Source organism: Urocitellus parryii, chromosome 3, assembly GCF_045843805.1.
Source record: "Urocitellus parryii isolate mUroPar1 chromosome 3, mUroPar1.hap1, whole genome shotgun sequence".
In the NCBI taxonomy this organism is placed as follows: Eukaryota; Metazoa; Chordata; class Mammalia; order Rodentia; family Sciuridae; genus Urocitellus; species Urocitellus parryii.
Genome location: NC_135533.1, coordinates 189,932,083 through 189,956,630, shown reverse-complemented (window position 1 = coordinate 189,956,630; position 24,548 = coordinate 189,932,083). Strand labels below are relative to the sequence as shown.

Below are 24,548 nucleotides of genomic sequence, written 5' to 3'. Positions count from 1 at the left end.
TGAACTTCGCTGCCTCCTCCCGTGGCAGCCCCACTCCCACCCCAGAGCTAGCAATTCGCCCCTGTCCTTCCTAGAGAGAAAGGGAAGATGAATGTGTAAATTGCTGGCTTTGTGCAAGGGTTTATTTACTTTAGGCTGGGCCAGCTGAGTTTGACCAGTAACTAACCCACCCATCCTGGGCTGCTATTTAACTCTCCATAAGGCTCAGAGGGTCAAGGGTGCTGAGGCCCTGTGAACCTGGGGGTTATGTTAATAGGCCATCTCCACCTTAGAAAGGAAACACCACCAGAAATTCTGTGCAGCAGCCTTTATTGTTCATCTAGAACAATCCACACACTGTATAATGCACAGCCTGGATTCGGAATCCAGGAGGGAGGCAGTTGACAAAGAATGTGTCATGAACGATGGAACATAGATTGTGCTCCCTGATTTGCCAAATTACTAAGGGTCTCAGCAACAACAACAAAAAATTCTCACTGGCCCTCAGTAAGCATGCGTGAAAGGAAGAGCTGGCACACCAGAGGACTTTATTTGGCAGAAGTTAGAGCCATGGAGAGGCAGTATGAGATGAGTGGGGTATGGACTCAGTGAAACTGCAAGGGAGAAAATTCAAGCCACCAGAGCAGACTGAAGCTGCTCTGAAATGGTGACTCCTTTTGGGAGATGGCAGAGAATCCAGTTTGGGGAACACATGGGGTGTAGCAAAGGGATTATTAGAAGCTGAATAGGGAGGGTGGAGCAGTTACCATGGAGAGAACTTGAAGATGCCCCTGTAGGAACCCTAGGCAGGAGTCACAGCTGTGACAAAAAAGAGAAAGAACAAAAAGCAGGCTCAAAGAAACTGTTCTACCACAAACTTGTCCCAGAAAGCCAGTCATGGTGGAGCATACCTGTAATCCCAGTGTCTCAGGAGGTTGAGGCAGGAGGATCACAAGTTCAAAGCCAGCCTCAGCAATTTTGTGAGGCTCTCACAAAATTTAGGGAGACTGTCTCAAAATAAAAAATAAAAAAGGGCTGGGGATGTAGCTCAGTCATAAACATTCCTGGTACAAACAAACAAACATACAAGAACAACTGGTCTGGTCTCAGTGAAAGAATTAAGATTTGAAGCCAAACAGGGCATACATGGTAGTGATTGTCTGTAGTTAGTTCCAGCTGCTCAGGAGGCTGAGGCAGGAGGATTGCTTGAGCCCAGGACTTCCTGGCCAGTCTGAGCAATAGTGAGAATCCAGCTTAGGAAAAAAAAAAAAAAAAAAAGCTAAATGGTATGGGTCCAATGTTCCTGATACTAGTCATCTGTTTCCTGATGGCTTCAAAAGGATGAGACAGACTGAAAGAGTAATGCTGACATGAAATAAATGTATAGACTGAGCTGAACAGGTCCTGCTGTAGGCAGCAGGAGGGATAAATGAACTCATCTGTACTGTATGCCTCAGCCTTCCCAGTAGCTGGATTACAGGCATGCCTCACCATGCCCTGGCAGGAAAAAGATTTTAATTCTGAAGTTCCACATATTTTTCCAGGCATGTCACTCCCTAAGCCAGTCTCATATTTTTTTGGTACTGGGGATTGAGCCCAGCCAGGGGTGCTTTACCACTGAGTTACACCCCCAACCTTTTTTTGACTTTTATTATGAGACAGGGTCTCACTAAACTGCTGAGGGTGGCCTCCTACCTTAGGATCCTCCTGCCTCAGCCTCCTGCGTTATTGGGATTACAGGCATGTGTGACCATGCCCAGCTCAGGGCTAGCTATTTGTTGATCAGATAATGAAGACCACATTAGCCTGAGGATCCTGAGAATTGACCAGACCAGAACCTGTCTTGAAATCACTGAACTAGCCAGGGGCAGTGGCACATGCCTGTAATCCCAGTGGCTCTGGAGGTGAAGGTGAAGGCAGGAGGATCTCAAGTTCCAAGCCATCCTCAGCAGTTTAGCAAGGCACTAAGCAACTCATGAATCCCTGTCTCTCCTAAAATACAAAATAGGACTAGGGATGTGGCTCAGTGGTTGAGTGCCCCAAAAAACTAAAAAGAAATCACCGAACTGATACCATTCCTATAAACGTTCCAAACCGCCTCACCAAGTTTCCTTTAAAAGGAGGAGCCAGGAACCCCCATATCACGTCTTTCACTCTGGAGATGGCCTGCATTGTCCCTTGAATATGTATTCCTTGCTTTACCCTTAAAAGCACCTTTTTCTCTCTCTTTTTTTTTTTTTTTTTTTTGAGAGAGAGAGAAAGAATTTTTTAATATTTATATTTTAGTTCTCAGCGGACACAACATCTTTGTTTGTGGTGCTGAGGATCGAACCCGGGCCGCACGCAAGCCAGACAAGCGCGCTACCGCTTGAGCCACATCCCCAGCCCGCACCTTTCTCTTGAGATTACCTTTTCTCCCTTGAATATGTATCTGCTTTCCTAAATAAAACTATCCCTCTGACTGGCAAGTACTAAAATTCTTTTGATACTGAAGGCAAGGAACCTGTTGGTTCCCAAGTCAAGTTCTCCTTTCTCTTTGGGACTCCTTGGAACCTTTGTTGGAGACATCTCTTCCCCAGTCACAAGACAAAACCTTTTTTATTGCCAGCCACTTGCCTGTAATCTCAGCTACTCAGGATGTTGAGGCAGGAGGATCCCAAATTCAAGCCTAGGGACTTAGCTTAGTGAGCACTTGCTGGCAAGCAGGACCAGTAATTTAAACAATGACTGTTTTTCCTCTCACTTGAGATGAGTGTACATAGGTAGCTGCAGGTCTAGTTTCTAGTAATGTATATAAGCTCCTGCGTGTATGCACACACCCAGTACTGCAAAAAACAAACAAAAAAGTACTGAATAGCACATATAATTTTTTTTTTAAAGAGAGAGAGAGAGAGAAATTTTAATATTTATTTTTTTTTAGTTTTCGGCGGACAACATCTTTGTTTGTATGTGGTGCTGAGGATCGAACCCGGGCCGCATGCATGCCAGGCGAGGTGCTACCACTTGAGCCACATCCCCAGCCCAGCACATATAATTTAATGATCATTGTACTGAAAGTGAAAAGCAATAAAATATTATTTTAAGCCAAGTCATTCTCATTTTTTTTTGTACCCTGAGTGTGCTGAACCAGAGCCATATCCCCAGCCCTTTTTATATTTAGAGACAAGGTATCAGTTGTTCGGGGCCTTGCTAAATTGCTGAGGCTGGCCTTGAACTTGTAATCCTCCTGCCTTAGCCTCCCTGCTCCTCCACCCAGCCACTGGGATTACAGGTATATGCCACCATTGTCATTTTTTTACATCTTTTCCCTTGCAATGCTTGGCTGGGGATGAAACCCAAGGTTTCATGCATAAGAAGTCAGCTTTTTATTTCCCACAAGTACGGGACAGGGAACCCAGGGCCTTGTATATACTAGGCAAGCACTCGATCACTGATCTTTAGCTCCTTCAGCTTTATTCAAGTAAACAAATAAATAAATAAATGGCAGCCTACACCTTCATAAAATTGAAAAGATTTTTTTTTTTTTTGGTACTGGGGACTGAACTCAGGGGCATTAGACCACTGAGCCACATCCCCATTCCCGTCCCTATTTTGTATTTTATTTAGAGACAGAGTCTCACTGAGTTGCTTAGTGTCTCACTTTTGCTGAGGCCGACTTTGAACTCGAGATTCTCCTGCCTCAGCCTCCTGAACTGGTGGGATTACATGTGTGCACCACTGCGCCTGGACAAGTTGAAATATTTTAAGTAGTGTGTTAGTAAATCAGGGACAATCAGTCTGTTTTGTGTTGCTGAGCCATTATACTCTGTAGATTAGGTGTCTTAAATACATTTTGGACTAAAGATATTTTCAACTGCTCATGGGTTTACTGGGATGTAACCCCATTATAAGTTGAGGAGCAAATGTGCACACTAGAAATATGGCCAGCAGTTACTTGTCTCAAGTGAGAAAAAAAACAATCATTGTTAAATTACTGATCCAGAGCTGGGGATGGTGGCGTATGTCTGTAATCACAGCGACTCCTGATACAGGAGATTTGCAAGTTCAAGACCAGCTTCAACAGCTTAGCCAGGCACTAATAAGCAATTTTGTGAGATCCTTTCTCAAAAAATAAAAAGGGCTGGGGATGTAACTCAGTGGTAAAGTGCCTCTGGATTCAATCACGAGTATAAATAAATAACAACCCATTTTGTTACATAGTGCCAAATTGCTAAATATATTGTATGTGGGGTGGGGCTCAAACCCAGAATCTTACAATGCTAGGCAAGCTCTCTACCACTGAACCACATCCCCAGCCTGCAAATGAATTCGTATTTAATATGGGGCTTACCAAGCCCTCTGCAGATATTCCTGTTTCCCCATTAACAAATCAGCAAACAGAACAAAATTCTAATTTTCTAAGATATTTCCAAAGATGTTATTTTCAAGTATTAATTCCAGGCCTTTTCCCAGTTTACAGTAAGAACCTGTGGGGTTCCAGCAACTTATGAAGTCTGTATTCTCTAGAAAATGTCCACGCTGGGGTTGGGGATATAGCTCAGTTGGTAGAGTGCGTGCCTCACATACACAAGGCCTTGGGTTCAATCCTGAGCAACACACACACACACATACAATGTCCAGGCTCCCATCTTCCTGCAGCATTTGAGAGGGTCCCATAGTGCTGTGGTTAGTCAAAGGTTAGGAAAGCAGAGGCTGTAGACCTCGATCAATACTATCATAAGGATTTTATTAGCTTTGTATTACTACAACAAAATACCATAAAAGAATAAAGGTTTATTTTGGCTCATGGCTCTGGAAGTTTCAGTTCAAGACTGGGCAGCCCCACTGCTTTGGGCCTCTGGTGAGAGTGCCAAATGACATGGGAGGAACAAATTGCTTCTCATGAGCAAGCTAAAAAGTAGGGACAGACTGAGGACCAGTGGAGTCTCACAATTACCTTTGAGGGCACCCCTCCTCCTAGTGACTAAGGACCTCCCATAATACCCTATCTCCTAAAGGAGGTGTCCCAATAGTGTCACCCTGGGGGCCAAGCCTTTGACATGCAGACCTTGGGGCAGGAGTGAGGGGTACACTCTCCATATTCAAACCACAGCAAAGGTCCTCCTACCCTCATCTCATAGGCAGAGGACTTCAAGAAGCCTAAGGAAGCTAGGCCACCTGCTTTTCTTTCTTTTTTAAAATTAGACACAGGGTCTTGCTAAATTGCCAAGACTGGCCTCAAATCTATGATCTGTGATGCTCCTGACTTAGCCTCCTGAGTGTCACCGTGCCTGGCTGTGATTTTTAATAAATGGTTCCTAACAGATCAGTCCTCTGATACCAGTCCTGATCAATGTTGTTGTTGTTCTTTTCCTGCACCCCACCCCCATAGTGGGAATTGAACAGTCTCACACAAGCTAAGCAAGTACTCTATCACTCAGCTATACCTCTAGTCCAGGGTCTCACCAAATTGCCCTGGAACTTGCAAACCTCCTGTCTCAGCCTCCCAAGTAGCAATGTGTGCCAGTTTCATGTTCTTCTGTCAATATTCTTTATTTTTTTGTACTGAGGACTGAACCTAAGGGTGCTTAACCACTGAGCCTCTTTTATTTTTTATTTTAAAAAAGGGTTAATGGGGTTGCTTGGTCTTGAACTTTCAATCTTCCTGATGCCAGCTTCTGAGTTGTCTGGCAGTACAGGTGTATGCCACCACCTTTGGCTCTCTAATTTTTTAAACTTCAATACTAAACACCTCAGATGTTAAAAACAGTTGGAAGAAAGACTACCAAGAACATTCTGATAAGACCATGTTTTTTAATTGCCTGTGACACAGATACATCATATAATGGTTCAAAATTAATAGTTTGGCAGGGGTTAGAAGAAAACGGCTGAAAATTAGTTTGTGAATCCTTAATTTTAAGTGAGCGTATGGCAAAAAAGTTAAGGGTAGAATGGTCTCAAAACTGTATCTTCAAAACTAGCACCCGTCGCCATCTTCCATTTTGTTGTGATACAACTAAAAAGGCCATAAATGCTCCCCTGGGTCTCAGGTAACAGTTTCCCAAAAGCAAAATATCACTTTCTCTGCACAGTGGTGAAAGCTGGCATTTGGATGGGCTGAATTGGGTGGACAGGCTGAAACACTGGCTTCTTTCTCATTTCAGAGTGTGTTTTCACTGTAGGAAGCAGCTGATTTCTTTTGATGATCTGTAAGGCCAGCTGGGTATTACCTATAAAAACACTTTCTGTTAAAACACAAATACAACAGGATACCCACTTCTCACAAAGCAGGTCATCAGAATCCCACAAGGGAGGTAAAAGATGATCTAGAAGTGCCACGGTCTGCAGCTTTGGCTGGACATCGGAATAACACATCCCATTTCATCCATAGAAAAAAACGTTTTTTTCACAATTTATATATATTTTTTGTGGTAATGGGGATTGAAAGCAAGGATGCTCCAGCACTGAGCTATATCCTCAGTCCTCTTTACTTAGAGGCTGATGCAGGAGGATCCCCAAGTTCAAACCCAGCCTCAGCCATTTAGCAAGGCCTTAAGCAATTTAGTGAGACCCTGTCTCAAAATAAAAAATATAAAGGACTAGAGGATGTGTCTCAGTGGTTAAATGCCCTGGGTTCAATCCCTGGTACCAAAAAAATAAAAATAAAAAATAAAAAGGGCTGGATGTGGCTTAGTGCCCCTGAGTATCCCCCCTGCCTCAGCCTCCCAAATTAGTGGGATTAGAGGTGTGTATTACCACACCTGGCCTAGCAATAGGATTTTTTAAAATATTTAGTTTTTAGTCATAGGTGGACACAATATCTTTTTTTTTTTTTTTTTTTAAGTGGTTGGTGCTGAGGATCGATCCCAGTGCCTCACGTATACTAGGCTTGGGTAAATGCTCTAACTCTGAGCCACAACCCCAGCCCTGGCAATAGGATTTTTAAAAAAGGTCCCCAGGATTTTTCCCCTCCCAGCACTCAGGGCTTGCATGTTATGTAAGTGTTCTGTTGCTTCAATCAATTCTGTATTTTCACAGATAAAAGGAAATATCCTTAATTTGTAGACAGAACTCATTTAAAATACCACAATTCCTTAACTATGACATTTTCATTTGGAAGAACTTGATAGGCAATATCTTCAAAGAAGGTATAGTTTTAGTCCCCCCAATCCTCCCAATTAGGGATTGAACCCAGGGAGAACTGTACTAGCACTGAGCTATATGCCCAGTCCTTATAATTTTATTTTGAGACAAGGTCTCATTCGTTAAACTGCAGAGGGTGACCTTGAACTTGCCATTCTACTGCCTCAGATCCCTGGGTCCCTTGTATTACAGGCAGGCACCATTAGGGACAAAGTTATTATTATTTTTTGTACTGGGTTCTGAGCCCAGAGGTGTTTAACCACTCAGCTACAATCCCCAGCTCTTTTTTTTTTTTTTTTTTGAGACAGGATCTCACTAAGTTGCTAGGACTTCACTTAGTTGCTGGGGCTAGTTTTGAAGTTGCGATGTTCATGCTTCAGTTTCCTGAGTCACTGGGTTTACAGGTATGCACCACCACACCCAGCCCAAAGTTGTATGTATGTATGTATGTGCTAGGGATTGAATTCAGGGACGTTCGACCACTGTTCCACATTCTAAATCCTATTTTATATTTTATTTATAGACAGGGTTTCATTGAGTTGCTCACCACTTCACTTTTGATGAGGCTAGCTCTGAACTCAGGATTCTCCTGCCTCAGCCTCCCAAACCGATGGGATTACAGGCGTGCACCACCACACTCAGCTCAAAGTTTTTTTTTTTTTTTTTTTTTTTTTTAAAGAGAGAGTGAGAGAGGAGAGACAGAGAGAGAGAGAGAGAGAGAGAGAATTTTTTTTTTAATATTTATTTTTTAGTTCTCGGCGGACACAACATCTTTGTTGGTATGTGGTGCTGAGGATCGAACCCAGGCCGCACGCATGCCAGGCAAGCGCACTACCACTTGAGCCACATCCCTAGCCAAAGTTTTGATTTTTAAGAGAAAAAGCAGACAAAAATGATCTTGGACTTTTTGAAGGGATATAGTCCTAACTTGAGAGAAATACTCACCATTCTGCAGTTCAAGATAGACTGCCAACAAGATGGCCTCAGGGGGCACTTCTTTTGGATGGATCATTGAAGCTGCCTTTGTTCAAAACAGAAAGACACACATAAAAACCAACAGCTTAAGATACAAACTCCAAGCAACAAAAACAACAAAAAAGTAATTTTTAGATAAAATTGTCCTGTACAATCCACTGCAGTTTATTATTTTTTGGGGGCGGAGTGACCAGGGATTGACATAGGGATGTTTTTACTACTGAAGTATATCCCAACCCTTTTTATTTTTTTATTTTATTTTTTTTAAAAAAGAGAGAGAGAGAGAGAGAGAGAGAGAGAGAGAGAGAGAGAGAGAGAGAGAGAGAGAGAGAATTTTTAATATTTATTTTTTAGTTCTCGGCGGACACAACATCTTTGTTGGTATGTGGTGCTGAGGATCGAACCCAGGCCGCACGCATGCCAGGCGAGCGCGCTACCGCTTGAGCCACATCCCCAGCCCAAACCAACCCTTTTTATTTTGAGACAGGGTGTTGCTAAATTGTTTAGGCAGCATGACTTGCAATTCTATAGTGAAGGTTTTTTTTTTCTGTATTGATGATTGAATCCAGGGGTGCGTTGCCACTAAGCCACATTCCCTGGCCTTTTTCATCTTTTATTTTGTATTTCTTTTTTTTAAAGAGAGAGTGAGAGAGGGGAGAGAGAGAGAGAGAGAGAATTTTTAATATTTATTTTCTAGTTCTCGGCGGACACAACATCTTTGTTGGTATGTGGTGCTGAGGATCGAACCCGGGCCGCACGCATGCGAGGCGAGCGCGCTACCGCTTGAGCCACATCCCCAGCCCCTCATCTTTTATTTTGACACAGGGTCTTGCTAAGTTCCTTAGTGCCTCAGTAAATTGTTGAGTCTGATTTCAAACTTGGGATGCTCCTGCCTCAGCCTCCCAAGTAGCTGGGATTACAAGCATATGCCAGCATACCCGGACATCATTTTATAATAGGGGAAATTTTTCTTCCTACTTAGATTTTATCAGGTTGAGGTTCTTAATCTTGGCTACCAGGAACACCCCTGACTCTATACTTTAATCACAGACTCAAGGTCTGCTGGCTGCTCCACACCACAGATACAGCTGTATTTACATGTTGCCAATGTCAAGAGTTCAAACTTAAACAGTTGATAATACACAAAAAATGTCTCATTTAGCCTGTTTTACAACCCCCCCCCCAAAAAAAAAATCCTGGAGGCCAGTTCCTTTTACCACTGAGCTAGATCCTGCTGAGTCCTTTTTATTTATTTATGTATTCATTTTATTTATTTTTTAAGAATATTTATTTTTTAGGTATAGATGGACACACCACAATGCTTTTATTTTTATGTGGTGCTGAGGATCGAACCCGGGTCCCACCCTTGCTAGGCGATTGCTCTACTGTTGAGCCACAATCCCAGCCCCTTTATTTATTTTTTTAAAAAAATTTTTTATAGATAAGCACAATGCCTTTATTTAATTAATTTATTTTTTATGTGGAGCCAAGAATCGAATTCAGTGCCTCACATATGCTAGGCAAGTACTCTACCACTGAGCCACAATCCTAACCCCATGAGTCCTTTTTATTTTATTTTTTGTTACCAGGGATTGAACTCAGGAGCACTCAACCACTGAGCCAGATCCCCAGCCCTGTTTTGTATTTTAAATTTAGAGACAGGGTCCACTGAGTGGCTTAGTGCCTCCCTACTGCTGTGGGTGACTTTTAACCCTCACTCCTCCTGTCTCAGCCTCCCAAACTGCTGGGATTACAGGTATGTGTCACCGTGCCTGGCCCTTTTTATTTTTTTGAGATAGGAGGAACTTGCTAAGATGCTGAAGCTGAGCCAGGTGCGGTGGTGCATGCCTGTAATCCTAGTGGCTTAGGAGGATGTGGCAGGAGAAAAGACAACCTCAGCAACAGTGAGGTCCTAATAAGCAACTCAGTAAGACCCTATCTCTAAATAAAATACAAAATAGGGCTGGGGATGTGACTCAGTGGTCAAGTTGGTCAAGTGCCAATGAATTCAATCCTTGGTACCAAAAAAAAAAAAAAAAAAAAAAAGGTAGAGCTCGCTTGCCTAGCACATGAGAGGCCCTGCCCTGGGTTTGATCCTCAGCATCACATAAAAACAAACAAAATAGAGGTATTGTGTCCAACTACAACTAAAAAAATAAATTAAAAAAAAAAAAAAAAGGGTACTGAAGCTGGCCTGGAACTTGCCATCCTCTTGCCTCAGCCTCCTGAGTCATAGGGATTAGAGGCATGCATTACTATACCAGGTGATGTCTTCATTTTTAAGGACTGAAACCTCATAGAAATCAGTCAAATAAAATAATTCATTGGTTTAGGCAACATGCTGTCCTTAGATCTGACACAGCATCAGCCAGCAGTTTTTCTCTGATCCAGCACTCAGGAAGGAAAGCCTGGGTTGCTATGGTCAGAGGTGTTAACATTATAGATTCCATTACTCAGTCTGGGTCTCTTTGGGCTGCAGCCTTTCCCTTATCTTATCAACTTATATTTCCCCATCTAGTGTCAGCTGCTTACTGCTTCCAGAGTATTCTGCTTCTTCCCTTAACCTAATTGGAGAAGGTAATTCTACAAATATTTACTGAACAGAGGTAAATGTGGGACAAGACAAGGGCTTCCTGTGACAATAATGCATGGAAGTAATAACAAATTTACCTAATGATAGGAAGAGAGACTAAGTGAAATGTGCAGTGAAAATGGAGAGAAAAAGTTGTTGTTTTTTTTTTTTTTGGTATTGGAGCAGGGGTACTCTATCACTGAGCCACATCCATCTCTGGCCCTTTTTATTTTATTTGATAGGGTCTTGCTAAGTGGCCAAGGCTGGCCTCAAACTTGAGATCCTTTTGCTTCAGCCTCCAGAATCATGGGGGATTACAGGTGTGTGCTACTATACTCACCTAGAAAGATTTTTTTTTCCAGTGCTGGGTATTGAACTCAGGGCCTCACACATATTATAAGCAAGCACTCTACCTCTGAATTACACCCCCAGCTCCCCAGCCCTTGGAGAAAGGTGTTTTTTTTTTTTTTTTTTTTAATATTTATTTTTTAGTTCTCGGCGGACACATCTTTGTTGGTATGTGGTGCTGAGGATCGAACCCGGGCCGCACGCATGCCAGGCGAGCGTGCTACCGCTTGAGCCACATCCCCAGCCTGAGAAAGGTGTTTTTTAAATTAAATAATTTTTTTTTGTGTGTGTGGTGCTGGGATAAAATCCAGGGTCTCTTGTGCACGCAAGGCAAGCATTCTACCACCGAGATGCACTCTCAGACGCAGAATATGTTCTTTTGAATAGGAGATCTGGGAGTAAGAGAGACCTGTCTTAGTGCTTGGAGGCAGGTATTTGATATCCAGAAAATGGGGGGCAATGGTATTTATTTACTGCAGTACTGGGACCTGAACCTAGGGGCACCTGACCACTGAGCTACATTCTCATTACTGTTTTTTTTTTTTATTTATTTTTTTTTTAAATTTATTTTTTTTAAAGAGAGAGTGAGGAGAGAGAGAGAGAAAGAGAATTTTAATATTTTATTTCTTAGTTTCCGGCAGACACAACATCTTTGTTTGTATGTGGTGCTGAGGATCGAACCTGGGCTGCACGCATGCCAGAAGGGCGCGCTACTGCTTGAGCCACATCCCCAGCCCCACTGTTTTTTTTTTTTAATAAATTTTTTTAGTTGTAGATGAACATACAATATCTTTATTTATTTTTATGTGGTGCTGAGGATCAAACTCAGTGCCTCACACATGTGAGGCAATGCTCTACCACTGAGCTACAGCCCCAGCCCTCCCATTAGTTTCTGAGACAAGATCTTGCTAAATTGCTGAAGCTGGCCTGGAATTTGTGATCCATCTGCCTCAGGTTTCAGAGTAGTGGGATTATAGGTGTGCATCACCATGCCATGGTAAATGGCATTGAAGGATGAGGCTTGAATGCAGGATTGTGTGGGAAAACCAGAAACTTGCACTGGGTGGTCAGTTTCTGGCATACTAAGAGAAATCCCAGACTAGTAGGGAGCCTCATATAAGCAGGCCATAACCTTAAGTTTCTCACTAATGGGATGGGGAGTCCTTTGAGGGGGTACTAGGGATTGAACCCATGGGTGCTCTACCACTGAGCTATACCCCCAGCCTGTATGCATTCATTCATTCATTCTATTTATACTAGGGACTCAACCCAGGGGCACTTCACTACTGAGTCACATCTCCAGCCCTTTTTATTTTGAGATAGGGTCTTGCTATGTTGCTTAGGGCCTCACTAGATTGCTGAGGCTATCCTTAAACTTGCAATCTTCCTATCTCAGCTTCCTGAGTTGCTGGGATTACAGGTGTGTCCCCACTGTGCCTGATATAGAAAGGCTTTTATTCCTGTAACATCACCGAGGTGTAACAACTTAATGCAGAAAAGGAGATTTTTTTATACTCTATCACTGAGCCTAGGCTTACCTTTATATAAGCAAGAACATGGCCACCATTTTTGTGGATATTAAAATCTCTTCCCCCAAGTGGCTAGTAAACACAGGATGTTTACTATTCTTTGCATTAACCATAGTTTGCAATTTTTCATAAAATACAAAGATTCAAGGCTACAACATTATGAGATTTAATGGCACTTTGCCTACTGGCAGTTCAGAATGGTTAGTAGTGGGCAGGCTACCTTGGAAACATCTACTTGGAGGCCTTTGCAACTCCTAACGTCATTGTTTTGCTCTCCTAGGCAGGGTGGGCCTCCCAATTAACAAAGGTCCAGTCATTGGATTAACCTAAAAACCAAGGGACCAAAACAAAACCCCTTCAGACCCCGAACCAGGCCTGACCCCATCTGTCTCTCTCAGCAATTGTCAGCAGCCGTGGCCACCTGCTGTATGAGAACCTGAGTGAGACTGCACACACTACAACTTTAGATCAAAAGCCCTGTTTGCTGTAATTGGGGTACAGGAGCACTTTCATTTTCTAAAACTATTTTTAATTTTTTGTGGCACTGGGTGTCAAAACCATGGCCTTGTGCATGCTAGGCATATAATCTATCCTAAGTTCCAGGGGCACTTTTAACAGGGCTGTTAAATATCTTGCCACTGAGAATGGTGAGATCTTTTACTTTTACCAGTTTAACTCATAAACTCAACTCCTAGATAATATCAAACATGTTTCCCTGGATAGTGTGTCACTTAACTTTTGTGATTTTGGATGAGAAATGCTCACTAGATATTGGGCATGGTGGCACAAACCTGAAATCCCAGGAACTCTGGAGGCTGAGGCAAGGAAGGTTCAAGGCCAAGGCCAGCCTCAGCAACTTGGTGAAACCCTGCCTCAAGATACAAAAAAACACTAGGGATGTAGTTCAGTGGTACAGCATTCCTGAATTCAATCCCCAGTACCAAAAACGAAATGCTCACTAAATGCCACTAAGTTGACTAAATATCATTTATAATTATTTTACAGTTTTTCCATGGTAAAGCATTATCACTTTTAAGTGCATCAAGGTAATCTGAATAGGCAGGATTTTGGAAGCCATCAAAATCTCCTTAGAATAGGTTTAACTTTGATTTCAGTTATACAAGCAAACATGTAGGAATGTGTTCTCATGTGCTTCTGATGAACGTACCATTGGGCACAAACTTTCTATAATAGAAGTCTTATATTCTGTATCATCTAAGCCTGGTGCAGTGGCACATGCCTGTAATCCCAGCAACTTGGAAGTCTGAGGCAGGAGAATTGCAAGTTCAAAGTCAATCTCAGCAACTCAGTGAGACCTTGTCTCAAAATAAAAATAAAAAAGGGATGGAAATGTGATTCAGTGCTCCTGGGTTCAATCCCCAGTATCCCCAACCCCTCAAAAAAAGAGAAGATATAGCCTAATAAGTCTTATTATCATGGCTTAACAGAGACTTATGTATTCAATAGATATCTGCTGTTTGAATGTCCTTTGAGGGCTTATGTCTTTCAAATTCTGTGAAATCAATGGTAATCTCAGTTCATTACTACAGGTATAGTTTACACCCATGAATTTTTCCAATTATGGGTAGATGCCTATACAGGTCCAATCGGAATAATCTTTGAGGCCTAATCATGCACCACTGCATCATTCAAATTCAGGCGTGCTCCACTGTGCCTGATATAGAAAGGCTTTTATTCCTCTAACATCACTGAGGTGTAACAACTTAATCCAGAAAAGGAGATTTTTTTATACTTATAGGCTTACTGTTACAAGTTTAACTCATAAACTCAACTCCTAGATAATATCAAACATGTTAGTTACATATTGCCAGCAACTTATTGTAGTGTGTCAACTTATTTTAGTGTGTCTCTATTACTGGCTTTCTGAAACTTGACTTAGAGTGTATTAAGTTACCTTTCTGAATAAAGATTTACACAATTCAAAATTAAAATGCTGGGCTGGGGATGTGGCTCAAGCGGTAGCGCGCTCGTCTGGTATGCGTGCGGCCCGGGTTCGATCCTCAGCACCACATACCAACAAAGATGTTGTGTCCGCTGAGAACTAAAAAATAAATATTAAGAATTCTCTCTCTCTCTCCTCTCACTCTCTCTTTAAAAAAAAAAAAAAAAAATTAAAATGCTTAAGAGAATACGGCAAAAAGTATCCCAGTAGTAGTACTCTACTCCTGCTGCCTCTATAACTAATGCTGCAGCTACTAGTGTATCCAATCAGAGATCTTTCATGCATACACAGTACCATGCAGAAAATGGTTTATACCTCGCTCTCTTCACTCAGTTATGTTTTGGGTATCCTTACACACTAGTAAACGGAGTTTAAAACTACATTGTACTCAACTGTGTAGATGCACTATTATTTAAGTGGTCTCCTATTTAAGTGGTTTTCAATTGAGCAACATCCCCAGCTGTATTTTGTAGTTTATTTAGAGACAGGGTCTCACTGAGTTGCTAAGTGCCTTGTAGTGGCTGAGGCTGGCTCTGAACTCAATTCTCCTATCTCAGCCTCCCAAGCTGCTGGGATTACAGGAATGAGCCACCATGCCCGACTGGTTTTCAATCTTTTGAAAATTTAATTATATATATAAAAAAAAAAATCATCAGGCTGGGCTCAGTGGTCCATACCTCTAATCCCAGTGGCCTGGGGAGGATGAGGCAGGATCGTGAATTTAAGCTAGCCTCAGCAACTTAGTGAGGCCCTCAGCAACTGAGCAAGACCCTGTCTCAGAATAAAATATAAAAATGGCTGTGGACGTGGCTCACAGCTTAAGTGCCCCTAGGTTCAATCCTTGGTACTTCCCCACCAAAGAAAAATAAATCATTGGTAAACACTCTACATTAAGTGTGTAGTTCATTTGCAATACTGATCAGCTATTTACCTTTCAAGAATATTTTTAAACTTGAAAAGTAACATTCCAATTCAATAAACTGACCAAAAGCCTCAAACAAAAACCAAACCATAACTCTCAAACCATTTGCTGGCTGCTTTACAGGAAGTTTCAGCTCTGCCCACTGTGGCTTTACCTGGTGCAGACATTTTCGGGCTTTGTCATACTCGCTCCTCAGGCAGTATGCACTGCCAAGATTGAATAGCATCACCGTCCTGGCAGAGTTGACAGAACTGGGGTAGCACTGAGGGGCCCGCTTCCCAGCTGTGGAAAAAGCACAAACAGGGTGAACAGTCTTTGCAACGGTGAGGGAATAGCCCTTGAGAAGCCACTCACAATGAGGCATAGCACGACTTCTCAGGCAGACAAATGAAGGACACAGAAGATTTAGGGTCTAAAACTTGGGGATGCAGGCCAGGCCATTTAAATATTTACAAAGCTTTTTCATTTCTTTCTTTCTTTTTTTTTTGGGTAGTGCTAGGGACTGAACCCAGGGCCTCATGCATGTTGGGCAAGTGCTCTACCACTGGGTCATACCCCCAGCCTTAAAAACTCCTTACTTACAGGATTCCATTGCTTCATTTTCACCCTTGTCTGATCCTACAAAGACATGAAAATAAATCTGAGGGACAGGGCAACAGAGCATATTTTCTAAAAATCTAAGTTTCCTTATAAAGCAGAAACCTAATATAATTAGTAACAATATTTACTTTTAATGTATTGGAGGTTCTATTGAAAGATGTGAGAATGCTACTATCTATAATACACCAATACTGAGAGCTAAATTCAAGTAAAGGAATACCACATAATTTCACTTCCTCAAAAACTTAACCATGATTTAAAATTAACTTTTATTTATTTTTTTTTTAATTTTTTACTATTTATTTTTTAGTTTTCAGCAGACACAACATCTTTGTTTGTATGTGGTGCTGAGGATCGAACCCGGGCCGCACGCATGCCAGGCCAGCGTGCTACCACTTGAGCCATATCCCCAGCCCTAAAATTAACTTTTAAATATATTTTTATTCCCTCCTGGATTGGGGATCTGTGGAAAGTAAAAATATACAATTCAAAATCAAATCCAAATGAATCCTCTAAGTTGGGGTATGGTGGCATGACCCTTTAGTTCCAGCTACTCAGGATGCTGAGACAGGAGGATCCCTAGTGTCTTGGTTTAAGACCAGTGTGAGCAATGTAATGAGATCTCATTTCTTGAAAGAAAGGGAAGGAAAGGAAAGGAAGGAGGATCTCATTTCTTTATAAAAAGAAAGGAGGAGAAAAAATCCTCCTAACATCAGTCTTTCAAAAGTAAGAATTTAGACTAAATGATCAAAAGGGTTACTTAACAAATATTAAAGTAAGTACAACCCAAGATGTGGAAAGCCATCCTGATATTTCTTTCCTTTAAAACCATGCCTTTATGTTTCTACACATCCTGAATTATGACAGGAAGGAAGTAGAAACAGTGACCAATTCTGATCAAATGTGTCCTCATTAACCTTGGTCCTGCTCATTTGAAGAGATTCCTAAGGAGACATCAGTGACATTCTCTGGGTTCAAGTGAGTAATAGCATCGGATATTCTGTCGAGAGAGATGAGGGCTTCTGCAGCATATAAATGGCCTAAGAACCTAAAATGAAAAAAAACAACAACAAACGTATTCCAAACTGAAAAGTAGGTCATCACAAAAATGTCCAATGGGTAATACTACCAGGTGTATTATATTACATTACAGTGGGTATATATTTCAAATATTTTATATCCTTGAATTAAAATCTCTATTTAGGAAAAATAGAATAACTGGGGGTTAAATTTTCTCTTTAAAAAACACCTTAAAATATATAATAATTTTTATGTTAGTCAAATGGAACAAAGCACATACATAGCAATTAAAAATGCAATTCAAGCTGGCAAATTTGTGCTATTCTTTTTTTTTTTTAAAGAGAATATTAACACAAAAGGTAATAAAGTTCTAACAAAAGAGATTCAAAACCGAATGCCTACTGTGTGGAGCATCAGAATCCGATTTTTGCCAGGTGTGGTGGCGAATGCCTGTAATCACAGCAACTCAGGAGACAGAGACAGGAGGATTATGAGTTCAAAGTCAGCCTCAGCAATTTAGTAAGGCCCTATGGAACTTAGCAAGACCCTGTCTCAAACTCAGATTCCTTCGGTCTCTGCTGCTGGAAGACTCAGAAAGCACCACGGTGCCAGATCAGACTTTACTTCTAATCTAAGATTTTCTGCTTTCCATGCCACTTATTTTATGCCCCTTGATGTGATATCAGACGCACATCTGTCTGGCTAATAACAGTCTGCTTCTTCCAGTCTCTTATTCTGAGCCATTTCCCCCATTATCACCTGACTGATTTCAAATAGTCTTAGACATATCATACTGCAATTCAAAAAAATTTGTGTCTGCGTGCGTGTGCATTCAGGGGTCAAACCCAGGCCTTGTACATGCTAAGAACATGCTCTTCCACTTAGTGACACTTGCAGCCCCTGCTCAAAAAAAAAAATTCCTTTTTTTTAAAGAGAGAAAGAGAGAGAGAGAGAGAGAGAGAGAAAAATTTTTTATATTTATTTTTTAGTTTTCGGTGGACACACATCTTTATTTGTATGTGGTGCTGAGGATCAAACCCAGCGCTGCCAGCATGCCAGGCAAGTGCGCTACCGCTTGAGCCACATCCCCAGCGCCCCTGCTCAAAATTTTAATGACTTTTTAAATTGAGATCAGAACAAAATAAACTAAGCTTTTACAGTTTCCTTGGTCCTGGAGATTGAACCCAGAGTCACTTTATCACTGAGTTACATATCCAGTCCTTACTACCCCTTTATTTGGATACTGGGGATTGAACCCAGGGGTGCTTAACCACTAAGCCGTATTTCCATTATCCACCCCCACTTTTTTTTGTGGTGCTGCAGATTGAACCCAGGGTCTTGTGCATGTGAGGTAAGCACTTTACCAACTGAGCTATATCCCCTTTATACTTTTAGACAGGGTCTCACTAATTTGCTTAAAGGCCTTGCTAGGTTGTTCAGACTGGCTTTGAACTTGTGATTCTCCTGCCTCAGCCTCCCAAGATGCTGGGATCACAGGCATGTGCCACCACATTCATCCCTGTCTACCCACAATTTTTTCTTAAATTTTGAGATTTGGTCTCCCTAGTGGGTTGTGGTGGCACTTGCCTGTAATCCCAGTGACTCCAGAAGCTCAGGCAGGAGAATTCCAAATTTGAGGCCAGTTTCGGCAACTTAGTGAGACCCTGTCTCAAAGTTAAAAAAAAAAAAAAAAAAAAAAAAAAAAAAGGGTTATGGGAGTAGCTCAGTGGTAAAGTGCCCCTGAATTCAATCCCCAGTACCAAAACAAAATCAGAAACAAACGACAGGATCTCTTTAAGTTGCCCAGGCTGATCCCACACTTGCAATCCTCCTGCTTCAGCCTCCCAAGCTACTGGGATTACAGGAGTGCTCCATCACACCCAGCAATTGTATTTTATTTTGAGACAGGGTCTTATTAAATTGTTTAGGGCCTTACTAAATTGCTGAGGCTGGCCTTGAAGTTGCAAATCTCCTACCTCAGCCTCCCAATTGCTGGGATTACAGGTGTACACCACTGTGGTGGTTCAAAAAAATTTTTGTTGTGGGTCTTTTCTCTGAGTACTTGCTGTATTTTTGGGGCCTAAAGTGTTCCTATCAGCCCTAGCAGCAGACAGTCCTGAGTTTGGGTTTTTTAATGTTCAGCACAATAAATGCCATTTCCACTGATCCTTGAAGTGCACTAGGTTAAAAAAATATCTATAAGAAAAATTATAAGCCATTATTTTCTCCACAAATACATATTCTACTGGAGGAGTAAAAAAGATAATATGTACCAGGAACTAACCAGAAACCTTGAAATAAAACAAACCAGGAACATGTAGGGTGAGTCATACTTACTTAAGAGATCCTGACAGTTTAGGCTGCTGAAGAAGTTTATCTGCGTGATTCAGAGCCATAAGGTTATCACCCAAAGCCAGAGCCACATAAGCACTGCAAGCAAGTATGGAGCACCTAGAACACAGAAAAGGGACAAAATCTGAGTTAAAAAAAAACAGACAATGGTTGTATTTGCTCAATAGGAAACAAGGTGCCAATTACAGCTGTAACAAGCTGGCCACCGGAAAAGAAGAGAGAAGGCCAGGACACTAACAGTAAGAATTGGAATGATGGATAAAGCTACCATCTAAAGCAGTTTGATCACTATGTAACTATCATCTTTAGCTTCCATCCAACTGACCCCCATCCCTCAAATATAACCAAATAGTTAGTAAAGAATTCTCTTAGTTTAGTGTGCAGTATTAGTTCTTCTCTGAACCTATTAAAGTCTGTAGTTCGTATATATGTATATACACACATATATGTATATATGTATATACACACATTTAGTTATAAATGGACACGATATCTTTATTTTATTTATTTATTTTTATATGGTGCTAAGGATTAAACCCATTGCTTCACACATGCTAGGCAAGCCTGAAATACAACCCCAGCCCTGTAGTCTTTTTTTTTTTTTTTTAAAGAGAGTGTGTGTGTGTGTGAGAGAGAGAGAGAGAGAGAGAGAGAGAGAGAGAGAGAGAGAGAGGGAGGGAGGGAGGGAGGGAGAGAGAATTTTTTAATATTTATTTTTTAGTTATCGGCGGGCACAACATCTTTGTATGTGGTGCTGAGAATCGAACCCGGGCCGCACGCATGCCAGGCGAGCGCGCTACCGATTGAGCCACATCCCCAGCTCCTGTAGTCTTGATAAGAAATAGTATTATCAAGAGTAACTTTAAAAATGTCACTTATATGGGGACTGGGAATATAGCTCAGTTGGTACAGGTTTTGCCTTGCATGCACAAGGCCCTGAGTATAATCTCCAGCACCATGGGAGGGGGATAGTCACTTAAACCCAGATTAAATAAACATATATGAAGATAAAATTTTAATTACACTGGTTTTGCTAAGTTGGGGTAGAAATCTGAATTTGTTTGGTTTTCTACTTAATGAACAGTTCATTTAAAACAGGTCTAGCTAAAGACTTGACACTAATAGATCACCTGAATGTTAAGCAACTGTTTCACAAATCAATCTTAAATAAACCCTTGTCAAATAGAAATGAGATCTGAATAGCCAACCACAAATGATCAGACTCAGAGGAAGGGTTTTGTGTCACATTTACAAATTACAATATATATCTTATCATTAAAGTACATTCATATAATTTCAGTCTAAGGTCATATCATCACAGTTTTCTAGTGCCCCGAAGTCCTTCACCCTTTTGGTGAAGAAACAGAACTGGGCAAATTCATAAGGAGTCAGGTGTTTACTCTTCACTTGCTCATGCCTGGCTGCTAGAATCTTAGAAAATTATCCACTAAAGGAAGTAGTTCCTCAATACAGAAAACTGAACTGATCATGGAAAAGGCACAAGGAAATTAAGGTTTATTGCCTTAGGCTACTATAGTCCAGTTGAAAGACTGTCTAGTGTGAGTGTAGGAACATTGAAATCTAAGTGGTTAGATATATTCTCTAGCATGGCATGTGTGATTAGTCAGGTACTATCATTCAACACCGTAGACTCCCAATCCACTGCTTTTCTAGTCCTACCACAAAATTGTCCTAAAAATGAATTATTCTTGATTATGACTTTTCTAAATTCTAGGTGTGTGTATAATACACATTCTATCCAGTCCTTTTGCAAAAGAAGAAAATAAAACATAACCCAAATACTACAGTTTTTTATATTTCGATATTAAGTATCTAATTTTAAATCTGAACCCTGTTCAGAGAAGAGTAATTGGAAAGCAGGTAAGAGCAGCCACTTCGAAAGGGATTTTCCTCATGAAATATTGTCGATATCCTAGCATCTCCAAAAGCTGGAGTCAATGCAAGCTTGGGGGGTGGGGTGGGGCTCTCCATGATGAAGGACTCAAGGGAACAGAGGGAGGCATTGGATAATTAGTTATCTGCTATCTTCAGAAGCACACCAGTGGTTAGGTCTGCATGGCAAGATTAGATGACTTTAATTTCTCTTTTTGGCATATTTGTAGTTATTTTAAAATGGCAATGCAGCCTGGTGCCGAGGTGCAAGCCTATAATCCCAGCAACTCAGGAGGCTGAGGCAGGAGGACTGCAAGTTTGAAGTTAGCTTGAGTAATTCACCATAAACCTGTCCCTCACCCCAAACAAACAACAAAATAAATCAAAAAACCCCCAAATAATTAAAAAATAATAAAAAAGGCTGGGGATATAGTTTGGTAGTAAAGCACCTCTCTGGGTTCAATCGCCAGTATATATATGTTAAAAAAAAAAAAAAGGTTCAAGAACAGAACAACTCAGGTCCTATATGAATGAGAGTCACAATGTTTAATTATTCATTTTTGTCTGTGACTCTGCGGACAAAAAACAAAATAAAAAAAAAACCGCACTCTAAAAGCAGTAGCACACATTGTTTATTAGACTTACAGCCATTTCTCAACATTCTGTAGTAGGTGCTTCATATATACTTACGAAAGAACATAGGCTTCAACCTTTTAACTTATATTCTGCAGGTACCCAGACCCTAAACTTTCCTGCTGGCAGAATACTCTGCTGATGGACCTGCCCTGTTCCTGGCTCCCACAGCCGGGGGACTGCCTACTCTAGGTCCTAAGGGTCTAGGACAAGGCCCACCTCAGGCAGGCTTGCTGGGAAAAGTCTGCCCTGGCCTCTCCTGACAGTAGGTGGGCTATTACTGCTCCAGTCCACTGTCAAGCCCACTTTGGGTCGAGAAATCAGTCATGTAAGATCTGCAGCAGAATTCTATTTCCCAGTAAACTCAAACTACAATGATGAACACAAGTAAAAACCTGTTTTCTTTATTTTTTACTGTAAAGTAGTATATTAAATCATAATAGGATAAAAGATTTGAATAAAATAATTATATTTAAAAATACCTAATTATGTGAATACAAAACTTCGGGGGTTGGGAGCATAACTCAGTGATGAAGTGCTTACAGCCTTGAGTTCAATCCCCAGTGCAAAATAACAATAAAACAAAAACTTTGGGTTGGCATTCTGTCCAAGGGCCACTAAGATTAAGCAAATTTCATTACCTGACACACACACCAGCATTTTTTCCTTGGTGCCCCCCCCCCTTTTTTAACAGCCTCTGGTTTTCAGCACTGGCACTGAGATAGCTCTTTGTGCTTTTATAATCCATTCCAAATTACCTTCTCTCACAAACAGGCTCCTTTTCCTCATAGAAAACAATAATTCCGGCAGACGGGGAACATTAGAAACATACATGGTTCTATCTACAGGGCCATGGAGAAATCACTTTACTTTTGATTGTTATTGGTTAACATATCACCCCCCCCAACCACCACTTCCTCGAGTCACTGTCCAATCTGCTTTACCAACCACTCAGTGGATCTGACAGTTCATCAGACTGGAAGAACTATACCTCAAGGGAAGAGACACACTAGCTTCTCCCCCCTGTGGAGGACCTGACAAAACCCCACATTCTCTCCCTACATGCTGGAGGAGCTAGCTGTAGGTCTTCAGTATATACCAACCACTAAAAGAGAAGAGGGGAAAGAAAGAAAAGAGGGGAAAGAAAGAAAAGACAGGAAAGGCATTTTTCTCCCCTTTAAGTACCAAATTATAACAAGCTACGCAAGACTGGGCATTAAAATTTGTCAAGTTGCATATCCTATGAGTTAAATGAATCTACCCAAGTATCTGAAATATTAACCCTTATTAAAAGAAGCTAAAATGAGAAAAATCCAGTCAGTTACTATTTGTCAGAGGAAAATAAGTCTACACTGAAATCTCATAGCAAACATTATTTGAAAAACTGGCTAGCCAGGTGCTCGGTGGCACACACTTGTAATCCCAGTGACTTGAGAGGCTAAGGCAGAAAGATCCCAAGTTCAAGACCAGCCTGGGCAACTTAGTGAGACCCTGTCTCAAAAAAATAAGAGTGAAGAAGCCTGGGGATGTAGCTCAGTGGTAAAGCTCCCTTGGGTTCAATCCCCAGTACCAAAACAAATAGAAAACAAACAAAAAAGAAAACCTTAAATGTTTGATTTATTTTTCACTTCCTGTTTTCTATAAACATTCTGCTTTCTTTGTTCCTTATTTAACATTTTACTTTCTAGAAATAGTTTTGTAAAAAAGAACTTTATTTCCAAACACATTCTTTTTTTTTTTTTTAAAGAGAGAGTGAGAGAGGAGAGAGAGAGAGAGAGAGAGAGAGAGAGAGAGAGAGAGAGAGAGAGAGAGAAAGAGAGAGAGAGAATTTTTAATATTTATTTTTTAGTTCTCGGCGGACACAACATCTTTGTTGGTATGTGGTGCTTGAGGATCGAACCCGGGTCGCACGCATGCCAGGCGAGCGCGCTACCACTTGAGCCACATCCCTAGCCCTCCAAACACATTCTAAATACAACAGTCCAGCACCAAGAAGCAAAAGGATCTTCAATAAATCTAGTATCCCAAAAAGCCCAGTCCTATCCCATGGAGCAAATAAAATATAAAGTCACAGAAATTTAGGTTTTTCTTTGTGTGTGGTACTGGGATTGAACCCAGGGCCTTGTGCATGCAAGGCAAAATTTAGCATTTTATAGATGGTCAGGACTTATATCATCCAATCTAATTCCTTTATTTGACAGAAGAAGAAAGAGAGGCCCAGAGAAGTTACACGATTTGTAGAAAATCAGCAGTAACCCTGTGGGATTTCTGTGGAATGGCAGAGCCATGAAGAATTACTTTAACTCAGGCTTGTGATCAATTTGATCACCAGTTCATCTAAATCAGATCCTCAGAGGCAGAAGTGAATCATGCCAAGGTGAATACAAACTGCTGATAGTGTGAAGGATGGGACACACAGGAAGGTCCTTTTTTGGTAAAGTTTATCAGATGAAGTTTCAGTAGGACCATACTTGGTCAAAAGATTATGAAGGTACAATGAGGTACAAAAGATTATGAAGGGGGCTGGGGTTGTAGCTCAGTGGTTGAGCACTTGCCTCACATACCCAAGGCGCTGGGTTCAATCCTCAGCACCACATTAAAAAAAGAGTGAATAAAGATATTGTGTCCATCATGAGGACT

The 24,548-nt window shown here is 41.2% G+C and overlaps 1 protein-coding gene across 3 annotated transcripts in view; it reads right to left on the bottom strand.

Moving 5' to 3' along the window:
- Positions 1-5,712: 5,712 nt before the first annotated feature.
- The window catches only part of Cnot10 (CCR4-NOT transcription complex subunit 10), a 74,943-nt gene continuing 56,107 nt past the window's right edge, over positions 5,713-24,548 (bottom strand). For 2 of the 3 annotated variants that reach the window (XM_077795655.1, XM_077795656.1), the window contains exons 14-19: positions 19,368-19,481; positions 16,928-17,058; positions 15,993-16,028; positions 15,565-15,692; positions 8,047-8,122; positions 5,714-6,188 (exon numbers count right to left, since the gene is read on the bottom strand). In XM_077795655.1, the coding sequence (XP_077651781.1) occupies positions 6,034-6,188; positions 8,047-8,122; positions 15,565-15,692; positions 15,993-16,028; positions 16,928-17,058; positions 19,368-19,481 (640 nt within the window). In that variant the 3' untranslated portion in view covers positions 5,714-6,033. Of the gene's footprint in view, positions 6,189-8,046; positions 8,123-15,564; positions 15,693-15,992; positions 16,029-16,927; positions 17,059-19,367; positions 19,482-24,548 lie in introns of all 3 variants that reach the window. The other variant, XM_077795657.1, reaches the window with a different exon arrangement.